Source organism: Danio rerio, chromosome 12, assembly GCF_049306965.1.
Source record: "Danio rerio strain Tuebingen ecotype United States chromosome 12, GRCz12tu, whole genome shotgun sequence".
Lineage (NCBI taxonomy): Eukaryota > Metazoa > Chordata > Actinopteri > Cypriniformes > Danionidae > Danio > Danio rerio.
In genome coordinates, this window is record NC_133187.1 from 49,020,001 (window position 1) to 49,043,598 (window position 23,598).

The 23,598-nt window shown below is 38.1% G+C and overlaps 1 protein-coding gene across 2 annotated transcripts in view; it reads left to right on the plus strand.

Moving 5' to 3' along the window:
• The window catches only part of adkb (adenosine kinase b), a 25,915-nt gene extending 3,218 nt beyond the window's left edge, over positions 1-22,697 (plus strand). Inside the window, 10 exon segments of one of the 2 annotated variants that reach the window (NM_198802.1) lie at positions 2,997-3,071; positions 3,469-3,522; positions 5,335-5,413; positions 7,290-7,462; positions 9,466-9,574; positions 12,145-12,315; positions 16,416-16,451; positions 16,554-16,668; positions 19,613-19,699; positions 21,871-22,697. In NM_198802.1, coding sequence (NP_942097.1) covers positions 2,997-3,071; positions 3,469-3,522; positions 5,335-5,413; positions 7,290-7,462; positions 9,466-9,574; positions 12,145-12,315; positions 16,416-16,451; positions 16,554-16,668; positions 19,613-19,699; positions 21,871-21,995 — 1,024 coding nt within the window. In that variant the 3' untranslated portion in view covers positions 21,996-22,697. 2 annotated transcript variants of the gene reach the window in all.
• Positions 22,698-23,598: the final 901 nt, after the last annotated feature.

The window sequence follows — 23,598 nt, forward strand, 5'->3', positions numbered from 1 at the left end:
TTCTGGTGTGTTTCTCTCCAGCTAATAAACACACAGACCCTCATTCCAAGGGTTCAGGTGTCGATCACATGACCTCCACCTGTCACTGTCACAGAATGAGCTTTAAAGAGACAAAAATCTGTTTTATCAGGGGGTTTAAACAGTTGTGTGGCAGCAGTGTGTGAATATAACCAGCTTCTAATTATAAAAATGTATTTATTCTATTATTTATTATCAGACTTGATAGAAACAGCCTGCAGAAACACTTTGATTGACATTCTCCCTTTGTATGATGTCATCAGAGGGGGAAAGCCCCGCCCACTACTGACCCTCTCTCCCTCATTAGCATATTACGATACGTTAGTCTTATCTTTGAGTCTGCCACTATGCTGACACACAGGCATCTGTAGCTCCGCCCTCTTCTGAAAAGAGCACCATCTCATTTGCATTTAAAGCGACAGTCACCAAAACACCACAACTAGGCTAAAAGCCTAAAAGGGTCAGTCTCAGAGAGAAGAGCACATTATCTGTGTGGTATTTTGAGTGTTAACTTCACACACACACACACACACACACTCTAGGGACACCAGAGACTTATTTTATATCTTGTAAAAAGGAGCATAATAAGGAAATTAAAGGAAAAGTTCACTCCTGAATGCAGATTATTCAATTCAATTCAATTCAGCTTTATTTGTATAGCGCTTTTACAATGTAGATTGTGTCAAAGCAGCTTCACATAAATGGTCATAGTAACTGGAACAGTGTGGTTCAGTAACTGGATCAGGGTAGTTCAGTTTTTAGTGTTTAAGTTCAGTTCAGTTTAGCTCAGTTCAGTGTGATTTAATCATTACTGAGAGTTCAAACACTGAAGAGCAAATTCATCGATGCGTAGCTCTACCAATCCTGAACCATGCGAGGCAGTGGCGACAGCGGAGAGGGAAAAAAAACTTCACTTGATGGGAGTGAAGAAAAAAAACCTTGAGAGAACCAGACTCAGTTGGGCACGACCATTTTAATTTCTCCGCTGGCCAAAAGTCTTGTGCAGAACTTCATTCGTCGTGGTTTAGGCTGGAAGATGGCCTCAGCGAAGACTCGTCTGTCCCTGGAGCGTCGCTGGAATCAGACTCATGTTCTCCACTCCCCACGACCATCAGCGCAGCAGCAGCTCAGGATACGGCCTGGTCCCGGATATGGAATCCTTGGGATCATCACGTCGCTGGTCTTGGATCCAATCAGTGACTCCGCATAATCTGAGGACCTCGGGATGAGTATCCCCAGGTGAAAATAGAGAATAAAGAAAATAATTAGCGTAGCTGCTGTTCATAGTGTATATAAGCAAGATGTAGGAGCCAGTGTGGAACCCGCTAGGTGATGCACTGAGTGTATGCTTTACTAAACAGATAGGTCTTTTATCTAGTTTTGAACTGGGAGAGTGTGTCTGAGCCTCGGACGTTATCAGGAAGGCTATTCCAGAGTGTAGGAGCCATGAAAGAGAAGGCTCGACCTCCTTTACTTGATTTTGCTATTCTAGGTACTACCAGAAGCCCTGAGTTTTGAGATCTTAAAGAGCGAGTTGGATTGTAGTGAGACAGAAGGTTGGTTAGATAAACTGCAGCTCGATTATTTAGAGCTTTATAGGTGAGAAGTAATATTTTAAATTCAATACGAAACTTAACAGGCAGCCAGTGTAAGGAGGATAAAATTGGGGTTATATGATCATATTTTCTAGACCTGGTCAGAACTCTGGCTGCTGCATTTTGTACTAATTGAAGTTTGTTAATAGAGGATGCTGGGCAGCCAGCAAATAGAGCATTACAGTAATCCAGTCTCGAAGTCATAAAAGCATGGACTAGCTTTTCTGCATCTGAGATGGATAGCATATTTCGTAATTTAGCGATATTTCTCAGATGAAAGAAGGCAGTTTTAGTGACATGGGATATATGGTTTTTAAAAGTTAGATTGCTGTCAAATATGACACCCAAATCTTTTATAGTAGAGCTAAAGCTAACTTTGTATCCCTCTAATTGTAAATTGAGTTGCGAAATCTGCTGTGTGCAAGATTTAGGCCCAATAAGTAACAATTCTGTTTTGTCTGAGTTTAAGAGAAGAAAATTGTCGGTCATCCAGTCTTTGATGTCTTTGATACACTCAGTTAGTTTAGAAAGTTCAGACGTCTCGTCAGGTTTAGTTGAAATATATAATTGAGTATCATCTGCATAGCAGTGAAAGCTGATCCCATGTCTTCTAATAATGTCTCCCATAGGTAGCATGTAAATTGTAAACAGTAAAGGGCCTAAAACTGATCCTTGAGGCACCCCATACTTTACTGGGCTGACTTGTGAAGGCTGTCCATTAAGATTCACAAACTGGTAGCGGTCAGTTAAGTATGACTTAAACCATTGTAGAGCCTGTCCCTGGACACCTGTAGACTTTAAGCGATTTATGAGGATATTGTGGTCTATGGTATCAAATGCCGCACTAAGATCGAGTAAAACTAATAACGAGACGCACCCTCGGTCAGCAGCTAAGAGTAAATCGTTGGTTATCAGTTCTGCTCATCATAAATGTCTTTATAAATGCTTGAAAGGTGTAAATGTGCTGTATAATGGATGTAATGGATGTCAAACTTACTAATAATGGAATTCTAATTAATGCAATATTAAGAAATTAAATTATTGCACGCAATTTTAAGTAAGATATTTGCATGCAATAATCGTCTGGGTGACAATATTTGATCATAATATATTTCTGCTCCACAATTTAATGATTTGCTTAAATACTAAGAATTTTAAATGATAATTAATAATAATAACTAATAAGAAATGTATGCAAATGTCTGATATAATATAGTTAGAGTAAATGCAAATGTATACAACAGTGTGTCTTCAGATTTGGGAAGATGGTAAATATCAGAATTTTTGCATGCAAGTTTAGAAATGCTTCAAATGAGTGTGTTATTTTTTGTCACATGGTTTACTAACGTGTGTGTGTGTGTGTGTGTGTCTGTGTGTTTTCAGTCAGAATTCCCTGTTTGGGATGGGGAATCCGCTGTTGGACATCTCTGCTGTGGTGGATAAGGACTTTCTTGATAAGTGAGTGGTGTGGGTGTGGGTGTGGGTGTGGGTGTGGGTGTGTGTGTGTGTGTGTGTGTGTGTGTGTGTGTGTGTGTGTGTGTGTCTGTGTCTGTGTGTGTGTGTGTGTGTGTGTTTGTGTGTGTGTTTGTGTGTGGGTGGGTGTGTGGGTGGGTGTGTGTGTGTGTGGGTGTGTGTGTGTGTGTGTGTGTGTGTGTGGGTGGGTGTGGGTCTGGGTGTGTGTGTGTGTGTGTGTTTAAAGGTTATACATGCTCTGCTGTTCTCTTGATTGCAGTTAAATTGATCACATGACTTGAGCCAGTACTGTACACGCGTCCTCCAGCCCTTCTTCATAACTGTTCATGAATGACCAACTAATTATTGTTTTGTGTGTGTGTGTGTGTGTGTGTGTGTTCAGGTACGGCCTGAAACCCAATGATCAGATTCTAGCAGAGGAGAAACACAAAGCTCTGTGAGTTTAAAGTTGTTTTTTCTCACATCATAAATCTCTTTACTGTCACTTTTAATAACTTTAACGCATAATTTCAGAATAAAAGCAAGCCCAGACGTCTAAATTAGGGTTTTGTGATTTCCAATATTCACAAAAGTTATTTAAAATGTTCATAATATTAATATAATATACACTCACTGGCCACTTTATTAGGTACACCTGTCCAACTGCTCCTTAATGCAAATTTCTAATCAGCCAATCACATGACAGCAACTCGATGCATTTAGGCATGTAGACATGGTTAAGACGATCTGCTGCAGTTCAAAGTGAGCATCAGAATGGGGAAGAAAGGGGATTTTGAACAAGACATGGTTGTTGGTGTTAGACGGGCTGGTCTGAGTATTTCAGAAACTGCTGATCTACTGGGATTTTCACGCACAACCATCTCTAGGGTTTACAGAGAATGCTCCGACAAAGAGGAAATATCCAGTGAGCGGCAGTTCTGTGGGTAAAAATGCCTTGTTGATGCCAGAGGTCAGAGGAGAATGGCCAGACTGGTTCCAGCTGTTAGAAAGGCAACAGTAACTCAAATAAGCACTCGTTACAACCGAGCTCTGCAGAAGAGCATCTCTGAACACACAACACGTCCAACCTTGAGGCAGATGAGCTACAGCAGCAGAAGACCACACCGGGTGCCGCTCCTGTCAGCTAAGAACAGGAAACTGAGGCTACAATTCACACAGACTCACCAAAACTGGACAATAGAAGATTGGAGAAACGTTGCTGCTCTGATGAGTGTCCATTATTGCTGCCACATTCAGATGGTCAAGTCAGAATTTGGCCTCAACAGCTTGAAAGCATGGATCCATCCTGCCTTTATCAGCGGTTCAGGCTGCTGGTGGTGGTGTAATGGTGTGGGGGAGATTTTCTTTGGGTCCATTAGTACCAATTGAGCATCGTGTCAATGCCACAGCCTACCTGAGTATTGCTGCTGACCATGTCTATCCCTTTATGAGCACAGTGTCTCCATCTTCTGATGGCTACTTCCAGCAGGATAACACACCATGTCATAAAGCTCAATCATCTCAGACTGGTTTCTTGAACATGACAATGAGTTCACTGTACTCAAATGTCCTCCACAGTCAGCAGATCTCAATCCAATAGAGCAGCTTTGGGATGTGTTGAAACGGGAGATTGGCATCATGGATGTGCAGCCGACAAATCTGCAGCAACTGTGTGATGCTATCATGTCAACATGGAGCAAAATCTCTGAGGAATATTTCCAGTAGCTTATGAAATCCCTGCCACGAAGGATTGAAGCAGTTCTGAAGAAAAAAGGAGGTCCAACTCAGTACTAGTAAGGTGTACCTAATAAAGTGGCCAGTGAGTATAAATTTGAAATATAGTACACAATATAAATGTATAATAAATAGTAAAGTTTTTAGTGTGTTTTTTTCAAATGAAGGTGGGCTTGTTGAGACAAACACTTAAAAGGCGTTAACCAAGTTGAGTGGAGATAAATGGCATAAACACACACACACACACACACACACACCATAGTGTCTATGTATATAGGATGGTCTGAAGTAAACTGTATCTTACAGCTCTAATTATGTCCATGTATAATAAACTACTGTATGATGGATTTGAACAGGACATCGTGAGTATGAAGTATTATATAAACTGAAGCAGTTCGTTTAGTTTATAAATCCAGTGTGTTTATACAGTTACAGTAATCGTGTGTGTGTGTGTGTGTGTGTGTGTGTGTGTGTGTGTGTGTGTGTGTGTGTGTGTGTGTGTGTGTGTGTGTGTGTGTGTGTGTGTGTTCTGCAGGTTTGATGAGATCGTGAATAAAAGTAAAGTGGAGTATCATGCTGGCGGGTCCACACAGAACTCTGTTAAAATCGCACAGGTACGTCTGACGAAGAAAATGTCTGTTTCATATCAGCGAAAGCATTTACAGCAGCAGTAATTAATAGTTTTCAGTCATGTGACCTGTGTGGAGACCTGGCGGGCAGAAAAGCAATGAGCCATAATGGCGGCTGCACTGAAATTTCCCTAGAAACGCTGAAAAATCAGCTCAGTTTTCCATCTGTTTTAAGCTACCAATATTTGTATCACATATCAACAGAAATAAACAGAGATATGATCACAAACTGGGAATTGTAGGCACTTGTGATTCATATACTTCATTTGAAACCCTAATTTTCCTAATTCAGCCATGCTTACATCTATTTTGTGGATGTTATTCCTCAGAGATTTAGGTCCAAAGCCAATTCTGTTTTGTGATGGTGTATTCTGGAAAATTTTTGTACCCCTTGGTGTTGGGTGTGGTTCTGAAAAGTCTGTTTCAAGGACTATCCAACCCTTCCCCTTAGCCCTACACATTCAAGTTAGGGTGCTTTCACACCTGTGAATGGATTCAGTTGTTCTGAAACAGAGATTAAAATTGTTACATTGTTGCTCTTTGCTCTTGGAGCGGTTCGTTTTCACACTGCAAAGTTTCTAATCGGACCAAAACAGCTAAAGCAAGTCACGTGTGAGTAAACTCTCCTCACATTGGTCAGAGTGTCAGGGTTTATTTTGCAGCGTCCCGCTCAGCTGTCAGGAGAGGTGGTGGTTTGGTGGTGATTGACAGGGTGTGCGCGACGTGTCTGAGGAGAGACGCGTGGGGGAGGGGTGAGAAGAGTGCGCGACGATGCTTATTTGAGGACCGGAAAGGAGACGCGAGATTACCGGGAGATCATCACTCGTTTGCGGGCATCCGGAGACTTGCGAAACTTCCCGCCATACTCATAGTTCTCTCTTCATATAGCTGTAAGCCTATTACATATCCATAAAACACTGTGATATAACCGCGCTCGGATCGGATCGCTTCTCACTGCAATCAAACCGCTCCAGGGTTCGTTTCAATCGAGCCGAGACCACCTCATTCAAGCGATCTCGGAGCGATTACTTTGGCGCGGAACAGAGCGCGATTGCCCTGTTCACATATGCCAAACGAACCGTGCTAACTGGGCAAATGAGACACGTTCCGAAACAAAAGTGTAGGTGTGAAAGCACCCTAAAAGAAAATTGGAAAACCCCTAACCCTTCACGTGAACGCGCAAAACGAGGGGAAGGGCTATAAGGTAGAATTGGGATTGGGATTGTTCTGCTTTGATATTTTAATATTTGCTGGTCGGGAAAATCTGTTTGTTCACTTCTGCTGTTTATACTTTGACTTTGCATCTCAATATAGAAACTGTAGTAAAAGCACATGAACGTACTGACAGCTGTAGGTGGCATAGATTGTTATAGGTCAATGATTTGTGAACATTCGACACAAATTCATACATTTCTCCTGTCTGGATGATCTTTATATGAATAATATCTGCATGAGTAACATAATAAGTTTAATAACTCATTTCTGATAACAGATTTAATTTATCTTTGCCATGATGACACTTCTACACAGCTTAAAGTGACATTTAAAGGCTTCACTAGGTTAATTAGGGTAAAGTTCGGGTAATTAGGCAAGTCATTGTATAACAGTGGTTTGCTCTGGAGACAATCCAAAGCTAATATTGCTTAAGGGGGCTAATAATATTGACCTTAAAATGGGTTTAATAAAATTAAAAATGACTTTTATTCTAGCCGAAATAAAACAAATAAGACTTTCTCCAGAAGAAAAAATATTATAGGAAATACTGTGAAAAATTCCTGAATCTGTTCAACATCATTTGGGAAACATTCACAGTAGGGCGAATAATTCTGACTTCACCTGTATGTGTGATTTCTGCTGTCAGTGGATGATCCAGGAGCCGCATAAAGTGGCCACGTTCTTCGGCTGCATCGGGACGGATCATTTCGGGGAGATCCTGAAGCAGAAAGCAGCTGAAGCTCACGTTGATGCTCATTATTATGAACAAAATCAAGAACCCACAGGAACCTGTGCGGCCTGCATTACTGGAGACAACAGGTCAGAAAACACATCACATTATAGCTCAACACGGCTGTGTTTCTGTCAACAAATATGCTGTAAAAAGGGGGAATATTATTATAATTCAAAATAGCTGTTGTCTAAATTACTGCATTTTAAAATCGAATTTATTTCTGTGATGTAAAGCTGAATTTTCAGCATCATTACTCCAGTCTTCAGTCTCTCATAATTCTCATTCAATTTAATATGGGGATTTTTAGGATTCTTTGATATGTTGAAAGGTTGAACAGGATTTATTTGATATTGAAATCTTTAGTAAATCTTTAGTACAAATGTATTTTCCTCCTTGTTATTATCACAGATTTTTTTAGAAATGAATGCATCCTTGATTTTATTTGATTTTCCCATATTAAGAAAAATCTGAGTCAGGTAAACCAAAAACCTCATAACTCAAGCTATTTTTGTTACTTTGAATAAAACAATTAAATTAAATGAAGGCGGTTCTTTCTGCTGTGGCGACACCTGATAAATAAGGGACTAAGCTTTAGGAAAATAAATTAAATTAAGATTTATCAATCATTTATTTTATTGTCAATGATTTTTAAGAAATTAATACATCCCTGATTTTATTTTAGGAAAATCTTGGTTAAGTAAACCAAAAACCACAAACTATTGTTGTTACTTAAATTAATTAAATTTAATTAAATTAACTTAAATTAAATTTAATTTAATTTAATTTAATTTAAATTAAAGTAGTTCATTCTGCTCTGGCAACCCCTGGTAAATAAGGGACTAAGCCGAATGAAAATGAATGAATTAAATTAAATTAAGAATTATTAATTTTATGGCCACAAATTTTTTAGAAATTAATGCATATTTGATTTGATTTTTCTATATTAAGAAAAATCTGGGTTAAGTAAACTAAAAACCATATAAGTTATACTATTGTTGTTAATTGAAATAAATAATCAAATAAATTAAAAACTGAATAAAAATTAAGTTAAATAAATTAAACTAAACTAATTAAAAACATATTTAATTAAATAAACAAATCTAACTAATTTAATAAACTTAAGTATTTTAAAATAATTTAAATTAAAATAAATTAATTGCTTAAATATTAATAAATATTTTCGTATATCTTGATGTTACATTTTTTTCCCATATTTAGAAAAATCTGGGTTAAGTAAACCAAAAACTTCTTAACTTTAACTATTTAAATAAACAAATTAAATTTAAAAATAAATTTATTAAAAAAATTATTATATTAAATTAAAAGTTTTAAGTAAAAAAGATATTAAATAAAAATGTATTAAAATGTAATTAAAAATGTAATTGAAAATTAAAACAAAATGTTAAAACGGTAATTAAATAAACAGATATTTCTAAGCAATTTGAAAAACAATACTGTTAATGAAAATGTTTTGGTATATCTTTATAATACCGAATAACATATAAATAATTACATATTAAATCAAATTATTAAAAAAAGGCTCTGATAGCATCATAAAAATGTCACTGTAGCTTTTGTAGTTTGGCAATACTCCTTTAATAATAAATGGCATTTAAGGTTGACCGTATTCAATTTCTTAAATTATTTATTCTTAATTATGGCAACTGTGTGATCCATCAGTTTCTCCTACAGTGTTTAAACTGTATCTATAAGGTTATTCCTGAGAGAGTTTCGTCTGTGTAGATGTAAAATGTCATGTTGTATTGTGTGTGTGTGTGTGTGTGTGTGTGTGTGTGTGTGTGTGTGTGTGTGTGTGTGTGTGTGTGTGTGTGTGTGTGTGTGTGTGTGTGTGTGTGTGTGTGTGTGTGTGTGTGTGTGTGTGTGTGTGTGTGTGTGTGTGTGTGTGTGTGTGTGTGTGTGTGTGTGTGTGTGTGTGTGTGTGTGTGTGTGTGTGTGTGTGTGTGTGTGTGTGTGTGTGTGTGTGTGTGTGTGTGTGTGTGTGTGTGTGTGTGTAATTTTTTTTCAGGCCCTCAGGCAGGTTGAAGCTTATTGAGCCTGTGTGTTTTTGTGTTTATAATTGTATTTGTAGATCTCTAGTTGCAAACCTGGCAGCAGCAAACTGCTATAATAAAGAGAAACATCTGGATATTGATCGTAACTGGAGTCTGGTGGAGAAGGCCAGAGTTTACTACATCGCAGTGAGTAATTTACATTGGCTTATCAGCAACATCCAACCAGCAGAGGGATTAGATGCAAAAAAAAATGTGTAGTTTATAGTGAGGGAACAAAACTTTAAAAATGACCTAAAAATACACACAATCACTGTACACTCACCGGCCACTATATTAGGTACACCTGTCCAACGGCTAGTTAATGCAAATTTCTAATCACATGGTAGCAACTCAATGCATTTAGGCATGTAGACATGGTCAAGACGATCTGCTGCAGTTCAAAGCGAGCATCAGAATGGGGAAGAAAGAGGATTTAAGTGACTTTGAATGAGGCATGGTTGTTGGTGCCAGACGAGTATTTCAGAAACTGCTGATCTACTGGGATTTTCACGCACAACCATCTCTAGGGTTTACCGAGAATGGTCCGACAAAGAGGAAATATCCAGTGAGCGGCAGTTCTGTGGGCACAAATGCCTTGTTGATGCCAGAGGTCAGAGGAGAATGGCCACACTCTGAACCCACAACACGTCCAACCTTGAGGCAGATTGGCTACAGCAGCAGAAGACCACACCGGGTGCCGCTCCTGTCAGCTAAGAACAGGAAACTGAGGCTACAATTCACACAGGCTCACCAAAACTGGACAATAGAAGATTGGAGAAACGTTGCCTGCTCTGATGAGTCTCCATTTCTGCTGACACATTCAGATGGTCGGGTTAGAATTCGGCGTCAACAACATGAAAGCATGGATCCATCCTGCCTTTATCAGCGGTTCAGGCTGGTGGTGGTGGTGTAATGGTGTGGGGGAGATTTTCTTGGCCCATTAGTACCAATTGAGCATCAACGCCACAGCCTACCTGAGTATTGCTGCTGACCATGTCCATCTTTTTATGACCAGTGTAATTCCAGCAGGATAACGAACAATGTCGTAAAGCTCAATCATCTCAGACTGGTTTCTTGAACATGACGATGAGTTCACTGTACTCAAATGGTCTCCACAGTCACCAGAGCTCAATCCAACAGAGCAGCTTTTGGATGTGGTGGAACGGGAGATTGACATAATGGATGTGCAGCCGACAAATCTGCAGCAACTGCGTGATGCTATCATGTCAATATGGAGCAAAATCTCTGAGGAATATTTCCAGCAGCTTGTTGAATCTGACACGAAGGATTGAAGCAGTTCTGAAGGCAAAAGGGGGTCCAACCCGGTACTAGTAAGGTGCCGGTGAGTGTAAATATTACAGTTTATGTTGATATTATATTAAATTTATTTTATTGTATTTATTTAAAAACGTTAACAAATAAATGAGTATGTTTACGCCTATTGACAAACCATTAATGCAAATTAAATTAATAGAATTAGTTTGACAACTACAATTAAAGCAAAATATATCATGGTTTTAGTTTACTAAAATTTATTTACTTTCATAACAATACTGAGATTGAATTATTGCAGAAAATACACTTTCATAAATACAAAGTATGCTTTGTTAGAAATAAATATGTGCGGCTTATAAATGTGGACTGTGTGCAAATGTTAAAGTTATTAAAAGAGAAGAGTAAATTCAAAGAAATGGAAAGTATTTATTCCAGTGGTCTTAAAGCATGTGTAAATTCATATGAATTGTTTCTAAACGCATAATAAATGTTAGAAGTGCATCGCTGAAATATTGAATATTGAGTTTACACTGACTTTAATACAAGTAATTGTTGGGATTTAAAGGTCCCGTGAAATAAAAATATAAAAAAATAGATGTTATTTTCAGTCTGTTAGATTTAAGGATATCTATAAGCTAGTGTGCTAAAAAAACAGCGAAAAAACGTGTGTAAAAAATAATAAAAACTGATAAAGTGACTATATTGCAGTCACTTCCACATAAATGCATTCAATCATTTACATTATTTTCGGCTTAATCCTTATTATTCATCAGGGGTCGCCACAGCGGAACGAACCGCCAACTATTACAGCATAAGTTTTACACAGCGGATGCCCTTTTAGCTGCAACCCAGTACTGGGAAACACCCATACACCCTTATTCACACTCTCACACTCATAAACTATGGCCAATTTAGTTATTCAATTCCCCGATAACGCATGTGTTTGGACTGTGAGGGAAAGCAGAGCACCCGGAGGAAACCCACGGCAACACCGGGAGAACATGCAAACTCCATACAAAAACGCAAACTGACTCAGCTGGGAACCAGCAACATTCTTGCTGTGAGGCGATCAAGCTACCCATAAATGGATTAACGCTTTTTTTTTGTCATGTCACGTCATACTTCAGCTTCTTATCAAATCTTCTGACCAATCAGATGCTCTCTAATGTTTGACATGCCCCACCCCCTTCTTCTCATTGGCTTTTCCTTTGATGCGCTCGAGCTCAATCCCTCTCACTGGCAGAGCTGTGATGAAAACAAACACTATTGGCTGTTTTTGTTAAAGGGGAGGAGCTACTATATGCCCCGCCCTCTTTTACTTCACAGGGCCTTTAAATGAAACTAATGATGTTGAAAGTACTGCAAAGTTTTGAATAATCCCAGCTGAAAAGTAAAAGACTGCTCATTGTAGTGAGTGTTTATTTGATTTCTGTGTCCGTCAGGGTTTTTTCCTGACCGTTTCTCCAGACTCCATCCTGAAAGTGGCCAAACACGCGTCCGACAACAACAAGATCTTCGGTCTGAATCTGTCGGCTCCTTTCATCAGTCAGTTCTTCAAGGAGCCGCTGATGAAGGTCCTGCCGTACGTCGACATCATCTTCGGCAACGAGACGGTGAGATTAATGCATGTCAGATGCTCTTTAATGCAATTCATTTCACTTCAAATGCCTCTTATCAGTAGGCATGGGCTGGTATAAGATTCTGACGGTATGATAACTTTGGATAAAAATATCATGATATTGTGACTGCTGCTCTAAAATATGTTCTTTTTAAATGTCTGGGTAAAATACAACACCTTTCTCTCCTTGATTAAACAGTACACTACCTGACAAAAGTCAAAAGCAACACGTAATAACTTGACTTCTAGTTAATCATCTGGAAAAGTGTTAGAAGGGGGATTTCTCTGATGAATCATCTGTTGATCTGCATCCCAATCATCACAAATACTACAGAAGACCTACTGGAACCAGCATGGAGCCAAGATTCACACATAAATCAGTCAAGTTTGGTGAAGGAGAAATCGTGGTTTGTGGTTACATTCAGTATGGGGGCGTGCGAGAGATCTGCAGAGTGGATGATCAACATCAACAGCCTGAGGTATCAAGACATTTGTGCTGCCCATTACATTACAAACCACAGGAGAGGGACAATTCTCCAGCAGGATAGCGCTCCTGCTCATACTTCAGCCTCCATATCAAAGCTCCTGAAAGCAAAGAAGGTCAAGCTGCTCCAGGATTGGCCAGCCCAGTCACCAGACATGAACATGATTGAGCATGTCTGGGGTAAGATGAAGGAGGAGGCGTTGAAGATGAACACAATGAGTCTGGGAGTCCTGCAGGAAGGCTTTCTTCTTCATTCCAGATGACTTTATTAATCAGAGATTTGAGTCATGTCAGAGATGTATGGATGCAGTCCTCCAAGCTCATGATGGAGTCAGACACAATATTCATTCTGTCTCCACTGCAGCAGGACTTTATATTCTATACTGGACATTACTTCTGTTCAGTGATGAGACTTTAGTCTAAGCAGAGTCAGACCGCACTGTCCTAATGGAATCATTAAAGACATGATCATATTTTATTGTGCTCAAATAAGCGTCATCTAGAGGCCTTTGCCTTTCATATAAGCCACTTCTCATACCAAATGTTCAACTGGAAGTCAACTTATTATGTGTTGTTCACTTGGATAGTCGACAAGACTTTTTTCAGGTAGCATATATATTTAATTTTAAGAAACATTTCAAATATTTTGGAGCAGTAAACATGTCAGCCTAAATAATTATATAAATTATTGACTTCATTAGTTTCAAAAATACAAATATCTTTACAATATGTATTTATATGAATTCTTTTATTTTATTTAGCTTTTTCAAGAGTTGACAATACAGAACATCAGAACAAAGCAGCAAACAAACTTAAAACATACACAGTATATAAAATAAACCAGTAAAATAAAAATAAATGAATAAAAAGGGAGGAGTTACAGTATAAACCCGTGCAAAAAAACATTTTGTCAAATCAAATCTAGTGGTACTGTTTTAATATAATTCAAAAATGGATTCCAAATCTTTTTAAAGGGCCATGAAACCCCCTCGTTTCAGCAGGGTGTTTTTACACAAAAAGTTTAAAAAAGTGGGCGTGTCCAGCTCTGTTTAGGGGGGAGTGTCGGAGGAAGAAAAGTGGGATGGTGTGGGAGTGTCTATTTGGGCACCCGCGAGTTTCAGGGTCAAAATACACACACACACTAAGTAGAAAGTGATGGTGTTTAACCTACATGGACATCTGTAGTCGAATTATTTGCCAAATTATTAAATGTTGGACTTTAACTGCAGATTGGCTCTTTCATTCAGGGAATTCATTCATGTCCCTCGCGACAAACGAGATATTTGATTCGAGGATCTGCTCTAAGCGTGTATTTTTCATGCAATGTTTGATACCGCACGGCGAATGAGAGAAAAAAAAACTCTGCATTTCCCGGAAACTTAGATGCACACAGCAGGTAGCGTCAGAAAGCCGCGTGTGTTATTCCGGTCACAAAATGCGGTGAAAATCCTACACGAGGGTAAAGTTTGGTTGTGGTGCTAACATGTTTTCACTCAGAGTAATAGTTAACTTAGTTTGATACGAACAAACTGAATAAACAAAGAGCACTGGTCGCTCACTTACCAAATCTATAGAGACAGGACAATCACCAGCAACTAGAGCCGCGTCTTTATTAAGAGGAGACTACAAGCAAATCCGGATCTCAGCGTTTGCAGATGAGAACAGCTCTCAGGTAAACAATAATCCTCCTTAGACACGTAAGTTATTGTTGTCGAGCGTCGCGTACACTGTTAATCTACACGTGACTCCAGCTGAGCTCTCACAGAGAGAAAATGAAAACAAAACTTCACTGCAGCAAACTATAAAAGCAACACTTCACGCTTGTTTTGCCAACACAACGTGGCGTCTCTGTCGTCTAAACACTGTGACAGTAATGAATATTAATGAAGTTGCACAATAGAGTGCGCTGATTGGTTTGAACCAAGCTTTACTCATGCATTAATGCATCACACTGTAAGATGTAATAAGACACACTCTGGCACAGGCGTCCAGTCTGCACGCTGGAATACACGCTATTATGTCATGACCGTGACGCAGCTTCAAAAATTCGTTTCAAACCGGAAGTACGAATTTGCTTGAAATAACGCAAAAACAACCAATTTACACTTTTTAGCGAAATATAGGCGTCCTAATAGTGTTTATAGCAGTGTGGGACACATATACCACTGTCAACAGCTCAAAACATGTGCTCTGGTGTTTCGTGACCCTTTAAATACTTCATCCTTTCCTCTCAAAGAGTATGTGATCTTCTCCAATGGTGTACAGTTGCAAACTTCTAAGATCCACAGTCCAATCGGTACATCAATGTCTGCTTTCCATTTTAAAGCAATGCATTTTTTAGCCATTGTCAGCAACATTTCAGTACGTTTATTAGCATAATTATGCTGGAGGTTAGAATTTGTGTAATTGCCCAATAAACATATCTCGATCCAATGGAAAATCAATTCCATGAATCTGTGATATAATATTGCATACTTGTGTATTAATATGAATTCTTATCAGTTTAAACGTTTTTGATTTGTAAATTATATATTGAACGTTTAATACAAGTGTTGCCATGAATATAGTCAATGCTGCTGATTTGTAATTTAAAACATAAACAAACATCAAAATGAATAAGTAAATGATGAACAGCACATTGTAGATGCGTAGATTTTTCAGTATGATATTGACAATTCAGCGTCATGTAAACTGAACATAGATATATACATTAGATGTCGCCTATTGTTGTCTATTGGACGGAATGCGTAAATAGCGCCGCCATCTTGCTACAGGGTAGCGCTCCTTTGAAATGAATGCGGGACCAAGGTACAGTGGAGGACTGTGGCCATCCAAAGGCAGGGATATACACATATACACATATATCTATGATCGGGAGTTTTCCTGGATGTTAGTATGTCATTTTTTTTTCTAATTACGAAAATTATAATTTGACATCACTTTTCTACATTGATGGATCAGTGACCGCACGGGCATTCCTGACAAAAAGCTTGTGTTTGTGTGTACAGAAATGTACTATTCACCCTCCCTGTTAAATTTGATCTAATCATGTCCTGAAACACAGCTCCTCTCCTGCTTTCACTGCTCATACTGACGGAGGGAGCGATTCGTTTGTGAATGAATCCCCCGAACGACTCTTTCACTAACGTTAGCCGACAATAATACAAGTTTCTGGCAGCGCAGCATCTCGTTGTCATATTTCTTTTGCATTGTTTGCTGATTTTATTCAACAAAACTAGCATAAGCCGAGTGTTTAGTGTGAGTTGGAGCTACTTTGCCGTATGGTGAATGCAGTAAGTGACTGTTATCATCAATAACGTTACCTGATTAGCACAAAAGTTCAGAACATACAAAAACAGAGAAAAACTTAATATTACCTATGAAATGTTCTGCCTTGGTGCTTTGTTTTCTTTGTTTGCTCGTTACTACACCCGTAGACAGCGCTAAAGTCCAGCATCTTCACGTAATAACACTGTCTTGACTAGTGCGGTTGAATGACATTTGTCCTGGGAGCACTGTACCAATGTGGCGGCGCTATTGACGCATGCTCAGGGTCCCTATGCGATATCTAGTGTATATATCTGTGTAAACTGAAGATGTTTATTCTACAGGAAGCCGCCACGTTTGCAAAGGAGCAGGGCTTTGAGGTGAGACCCGCATCACTGTAATATCTTTCCAGATGGGGAAATGTAGTTGTTGTTTTTTTTGTTTGCTTTTTGCGTTGACAAGTTGTTGTGTTTTTTATGCAGACTGAAGACATCGCTGAAATCGCGCATCGAGTTCAGAATCTGCCCAAAGTCAACAAGAACCGTCAGAGGATTGTGGTGTTCACTCAGGGCAGAGAGGACACCGTGGCCACTGTCGGTGCGTCTGCTGCTCGGGAGCTTTTCCACACGCTCATGAGCAACTCCAGCATTATGCATGTGACATTTGCAGAAACTTGAAACTTAAATTCATATAGGCCGCATTTACACTGCACTGTTTAAGCGACTCAATTTCGATTTTTGTCTCTCATGTGGCACAGATGGGATATGGCCCATGTATGTGTAAGCAGGAACAAATCACATGGATTCCGATTTACTCGAGTCAGATTCAGGCCTTGTTCATATGTGGACATTTATCCGATATGTATCGGATCTGTGAAGTCGTGTCTGCAGTGTAAGCAGGTAGATCGAATTTTCACCTGTCAATGCGAGTCGCGCGTCATTAAAACCATAGCGAATGACATCAAGTCTAACACTTTCTTTTCAGAACAGACTTCAGCAGAGTCCCAAACTTTAAGGGCTCTATTTTGACAGTCCATGCGCAAAACGCAGGGCGCAAACGCTTTCAGGGCGTGTCAGAATGCGTTTTTGCTAATTTAAGGACGGGAAAACCTGCTTTGCGTCATGGCGCATGGTCTAAAAAGGTTGAGTTTTTTTTCTTAATGAGTTATAGGTGTGTTTTGAGAATAAACCAATCAGAGTCTCATCTCCCATTCCCTTTAAGAGTCAGCTGCGTCGCGCCAAAAGTGTGTTTGCTATTTACAGGACGCAAAGTAAGTCTAAGTGGAAAAAATGAGCATTTCACAAGCAAACAGTTCACAGTTAAACAGAGCATCTACTGCGTGAGAATGAGAGAAATGATCTACTTTCACTTTCGCTCTCGTGGATAGGGAAACCTTTATGCACAGAAAACCATTAGCCTATAAATAATTAATTTTATTTGTTAAGCGCAAATATTCGCTTCAAAACTATTTCTAAATTCAGCTCTAATTTCCAGCAAACGAATAAATGAACAATATTAACGAAGTGTGCTCAAAAACCTGAGTTATATCCTAAAACACATGCTGTGCCCCATATGGTCTAAAACCTGACAGGTGGGAAAATCTAAGCTTGTTTTTAATAAAACAAATATAAATATGAATATAATAAATAATACTGCTAATAATAATAACATTATACAAAAGCAAATTGTTATGAATGAACTGAAAAAGCCTCCCGAGATGAAGAAGACATGAAAGCAGTGATTTTTCATATTTATGTAGGCTAGAAAATAATATGTTTTGTAATATTTTATTCCTTTATATTTATATTCTATATCTATTCTTATTATATCCTATATATCCTTAATATTTACATTTTTTTTCATATGTAAAGATATTTGCCTATTGCTCTCTTGTGTGTATTAAGCAGTGTGTAAGCGAGGCGCAACTCTGCGCTGGAGTTTAGACCGGGTTAGTTTTGGTCTAATGAAAAATCTATTATAGTTTCTCAAAATAGCAACGCGCCAGCGGTCCGCCTCAGAACGCCTTCCTTTTTAGACCAGAACGCCTATGGGCGCACATCTGAGCGCTAATGCATTTGCTATTTAAACAGCGTAGCGCAACGCCTCAAAACAACTCTTGCGCCAAGCTTAAACTAGCAAACAAGTATTGCGCCGCGCCTTGCGCCACACTGCGCCGGGTGTATGATAGGGCGCTAAATCTCATACACGAGGACTTAAATTGCTTTTATATTGTCATATAGCGCAGGTATTTAAGCATGTTAATGAGAGCGAGACAGCGCAATGTCCGCCACGTAACCAATATAAACTAATATAAAACTAGTGCATACATCACTTGCACAAATCACGCCATGGACATTACATTAAGATGCCTAAAGGTTTAAAGAAGCCAATATATCAAAAGAAGATGAACAAATGAGAAGCTTTCTGTCATAAACTATAGTAAAACAGCTCCAGACAGATTACATACAGGAATAGAGAAAAGAGCACGCTTTAATTATCAGCTGTCAGTCAGCGCCCGCTCTGTTTTTTTTCCTGGTCATTGCACCTTTGCCGTGTGCTGTGTAAATGCAGACGATCGAATTAAATGATGTTAGCAGGTCAGCAAAAAAATCGGATGCAGTCACAAAATCAGAATTGATCATCAAAATTTGCAGTGTAAATGCAGCCATAGAACTATATGTTCACATTATATTGAAACGTCTGTTTATATTGTCCAAAATAGCTGATTACAGAGAATCAGAACAACATCAGTCTGTAAACATTCATTCATTCGTTTTCTTTTCGGCTTAGTCCCTTTTTATTAATTTGGGGTCGCCACAGCAGAATGAATCGCCAACTTATCCAACATAGGTTTTACGCAGCAGGTGCTCTTCCAGCTGCTGGGAAACATCCATACACTCTCATTCACACTCATACACTATGGACAATTTAGCCTACCCAATTACTCTAAACTCCATGGTTTTGGACTGTGGGGGAAACCGAAGCACCCTGAGGAAACCCAAATGAACCCGGGGAGAACGTGCAAACTCCACACAGAAATGCCAACTGACCCCACCGAGGCTCGAAACAGCGACCTTCTCGCTGTGAGGCGACAGCACTACCTACAGCACCACTGCGTCGCCAATCTGTAAACATATTTTAAATGAGGAAATAAACATGCATTATGTATGTGACCAAAAAAGTTTGTGAGTTCACAGTATCCAAATTCAGTGAAATAAACTGCACAACCCAAAATAAACAACGTTAATCAAAAGAATTAGAGTCGCTCACTATAAAACAAACATTTATGAGGAAAAAACCTTGGTTATGGATGTGACGTCTCTCCGTTATGGATGTGACCGATGTGAAATTGGCACTTGTGTGGCTTTGGCACATCAAATATAGTTGTTTAAAAGCATTGACAGAGTTATGAAGTTATTTACATGATTGAGTATTTCTACAGTACTTTAAAATGCAAGCACACTCAAAAAAACATTTATTTTTCATGGTTGACCATTGCATGGAAATTCTCTGATTTATTTATGTCTTTGTCTGTTTTTAGGTGATAAAGTGAAAATGTTTCCAGTTTTAGACATTGACCAGAACGACATTGTGGACACTAATGGTGCCGGTGACGCTTTTGTTGGAGGTAAACGTTCAATTAAAATTTGCAGTGTTTATTATGCTGCCACAGCATGTTAGTCAATAGGTGAACAGTTAATAAGTGCAAGCTAATCCATAAAAAAATAGTTACCAATCCCAATCCCAACATAACCAATCTCAGGATCCAAATCATTTACAAATATTTCCCATATTTTGTAAAATAGATGTAAGATAATGCAATGGTATTATCAGATGTCCACTGTAAAAATAAAATAAATGAATAAAATAAATAGAAGTTATCTTGTATTCAGGCAATTAGTGACAAAAGATTTAAATCTAGATTTTTTTTGCATTTCATAAAGTACATTACACCAATAATGCTGTATTATGTGGGAAACTGGTCTTCTTTAATCAAAGTCTGACTGTATTACTCTGGAACAGCAGTCCTCTGATGATGTCAGTTTGACTGATTAGACAAATTATGCTTAGCCACGCCCCTCCAACTGTTAGTTTACTATAAGTGAAAGATGATAGTAGGAACAAAAATGTAATTAAACCCCGCCCCATATTAAATATTCATATATATATATATATATATATATATATATATATATATATATATATATATATATATATATATATATATATATATATATATATATATATATATATGAATATTTAATATGGGGCGGGGTTTAATTACATTTATACATTTATTACATTTATATTACATATATATATATATATATATATATATATATATTAGTGCTGTCAGTCGATTCAAAAAATGTACTAATTAATCACACTTTTTTTGCAAAATTAATAGCGATTAATCACATTTACAAGACTGAAACTTGTATTTTGGTATTAAAATGTAAAATTAATGTAAACGCAAGACAAAAACTATTTCAATTCAAAATATAATTGTTTATTAAAATTTTTGTTTGTAACACAGATTTCTTCATGTAAACAACAAACCCAAAATAAACCATCAAGATCCTGCTTGACAGCCATATTTATTACAGAAATAAAAACACAGGCATGTTAATGCCATTTGAATTTCAAAACAAAAAACAATGCCAATAAACAAAACATTGACTTCCAAGTTGGATTGTAAGTGGACTGCAAAAAAATGTCAAAATACAGGAATTGCAGATACGGAAAATTCTAATAATAATAAAGTATTTAATACAAACAATTGTACTTATTGTAAAGTTGTATTGCTGTGAGTTGAGAACCTTAATTATAAAGTAGAAACAATTTTACTCAGTCCTCCTTTACATTCAGACAGTTGCTAAAACAGTCCAGTCTGTTGACATTATCAGGGGACAATGTGGACCTTTTCTTTTAAATGATGTGAGCTGAGAGTTCAGCACAATCTCACGGCATTTCGTAACTTTTTAATTTAGTGGCTAAGGACAACAACGTTTAGGCAGGTTTGTTGCTAAGAAACGCACGTAGACGCACACACACACACACACACACACACACACACACACACACACACACACACACACACACACACACACAGACACACACACAGACATAGACACACACACTCACATTCACACACACACACACACACACACTGCGCGCAGGACAGCGCAGCCGGAGCGACTCCCTTCAGATTCAACACACATGATCGCGTTCATCAAATTTGCTGAAACTAAGCGTTCTAAAGTACTACTGTATTTCACAAAGATGCTGAAGCAGACACTTGCGTTTAAGGGGGAAACACGTCAAACTTAATAAAACATTGGAGGGCGCATGCTGAAGGCACTATTCTTAGAAATAAACTGCATAGTTATAATCTAAACAACAACATTCTCGACTAAAAATGCCTTAAGAGAACATTATGTTGCCCAACAGCAGCAATATTTGTCAAACTGTAGAGTGTCTCTCTGCTTATCGCTGTATTTAATACACAAGGGTGAAGAGGGGGTACAAGTGCTGTTACTGGCAGTGTATTGCACGGCTATCAACCAATCAGATTCAAGAACCAGACCGACACACAGAAATATAAAAAATATACACACTACATTCAGTAAAAATGAGCGATTATTTTGGATGCGAGTAATTGATAGTTCTAGTAACTTCACTTAAAAGGTTATAAATCAATTATTTTAATTGCTTTTTCAAAAGACCCAATGTCAGACAGACTTATCTCCTAACTAACATCCTAACTCTTCCTGTTCACCTTTTGTTGTGTTTGTGCAGGTTTTCTGTCGGCGCTGGTCCAGGATCAGCCGCTGGAGGAGTGCATCCGTGCAGGTCACTACGCCGCTCACGTCATCATCCGCAGATCCGGCTGCACCTTCCCAGAGAAACCCGATTTCCACTAAATCACTCACAACATCCAGGAATCTTTCCATCTCGTTTTGCTGAAATTCCAGAAACACAACCTGCGTGCCTCTGCATCGGTTTAGACGCGTTTACTGTTAAACGGGCATTTATCAGGACTGCAGCGACCACATGTAAACAGTCAAGCCTGAAATTATTCACCCCCGCCCCGACAAGGTGCATTTATTCAACCAGCAGGTATTTTTGGACCGTAAATGACACCGGCTTCTCCTGAAAGATAATAAGAGGATGTAGAAGAGGCGTCAATGAGGAAAACGAATATTTCCCAGCTTTTATTAACATGTGAACACAAACTTTAAGTCAGAATTTGCCAGGGGAATGAATAATTTCATGCTTGACTAATATCACAGTTTGTCTTCGATCTGTTTTTATGCTACACTGCAATATTATTTCTATATTTAATCTATTAAAGACCCTTTAAGTGCATTTATATTTCTTCTAAATTGATGATAGTAAGTTAAGTTAACAGGATTGTGTAGAATGTTTGTGTCTTTCGGGTCTGTATTGTTATGAAATGCCAAATTGTATCTTAAGCGCACAATCTTTGAATATGCATAAGCTATATCTGAAGAGTCTTCATTTCTGAAACAAGATGGTTCAGCTGACCAGTTTAATAAAAGGTTTTAATTGTGTACAAGTTGTGTATCTCTGTATTAAAGGTGACTATTGGTCAAAATAACCAAGAAGGTGTCATGTTTACAGTATATTTATTTTAGACCACAAAATACCATAGTTTTTTATTAAGATTTGGGGATGAAGTTGGGGATGTTTTCATCCACTTTAAAGTGATTTTGAGGCTTCATTTGGCCACAACTTTTTCTGTGTTTCTGATAACGTGGTGATTAATGGTGACAAATCTTATTTTGGCACATATTTAAGTGAAATGCTTTGGAATTGTTTAAAAAAAAACTCTAAAATAGACTCTGGGCAAATTGACTTCCCTTTGGTTGTGTTGGGGGCTGTTTTTACCCCATTGACTTTCATTATATTGACATTTTTTATTGCAAAGCCTTGGCAGCATATACTCATGCATTCTTAATTGTTGCTGATTTTCCTTGTTGGGAAGAGGGACAATTTGTAAGTTTTACTGGTGATCATCAGTTGTCACCATTAACCTTTTAGAAAGGCCTGTGCAAATAAAATTCTGGCTTTTATATGAGTTATATGGAGTAAAACAATAAATTTAGTATTCTGAAACTGCTGAAAAAAACTGCTTAAACCAGCCTAGGCTGGTTGGCTGGTTTTGGTTGGTTGACCAGCCTGTTTTTTAGAGGGATTTTGGCCATTCCAGGATCTTTTAAGTTGACCGGCTAAAACCAGCTTGACCATCCTAGCCAAATACAGTTATGTCCTGGATAAACCAGGTTGATCAAGCTGGAAACCAGCTTGGAAATGGCCAAAACCCCTCTAAAACCAGGCAACCAGCCTTAAACAGTTTTTGTTTTTACAGGAAATTTTTAAAGACACTTCAACTTTATTATTGAATTGGTCGAAGAAGCAAAGTCTTGCCACACTATATATATATATATATATATATATATATATATATATATATATATATATATATATATATATATATATATA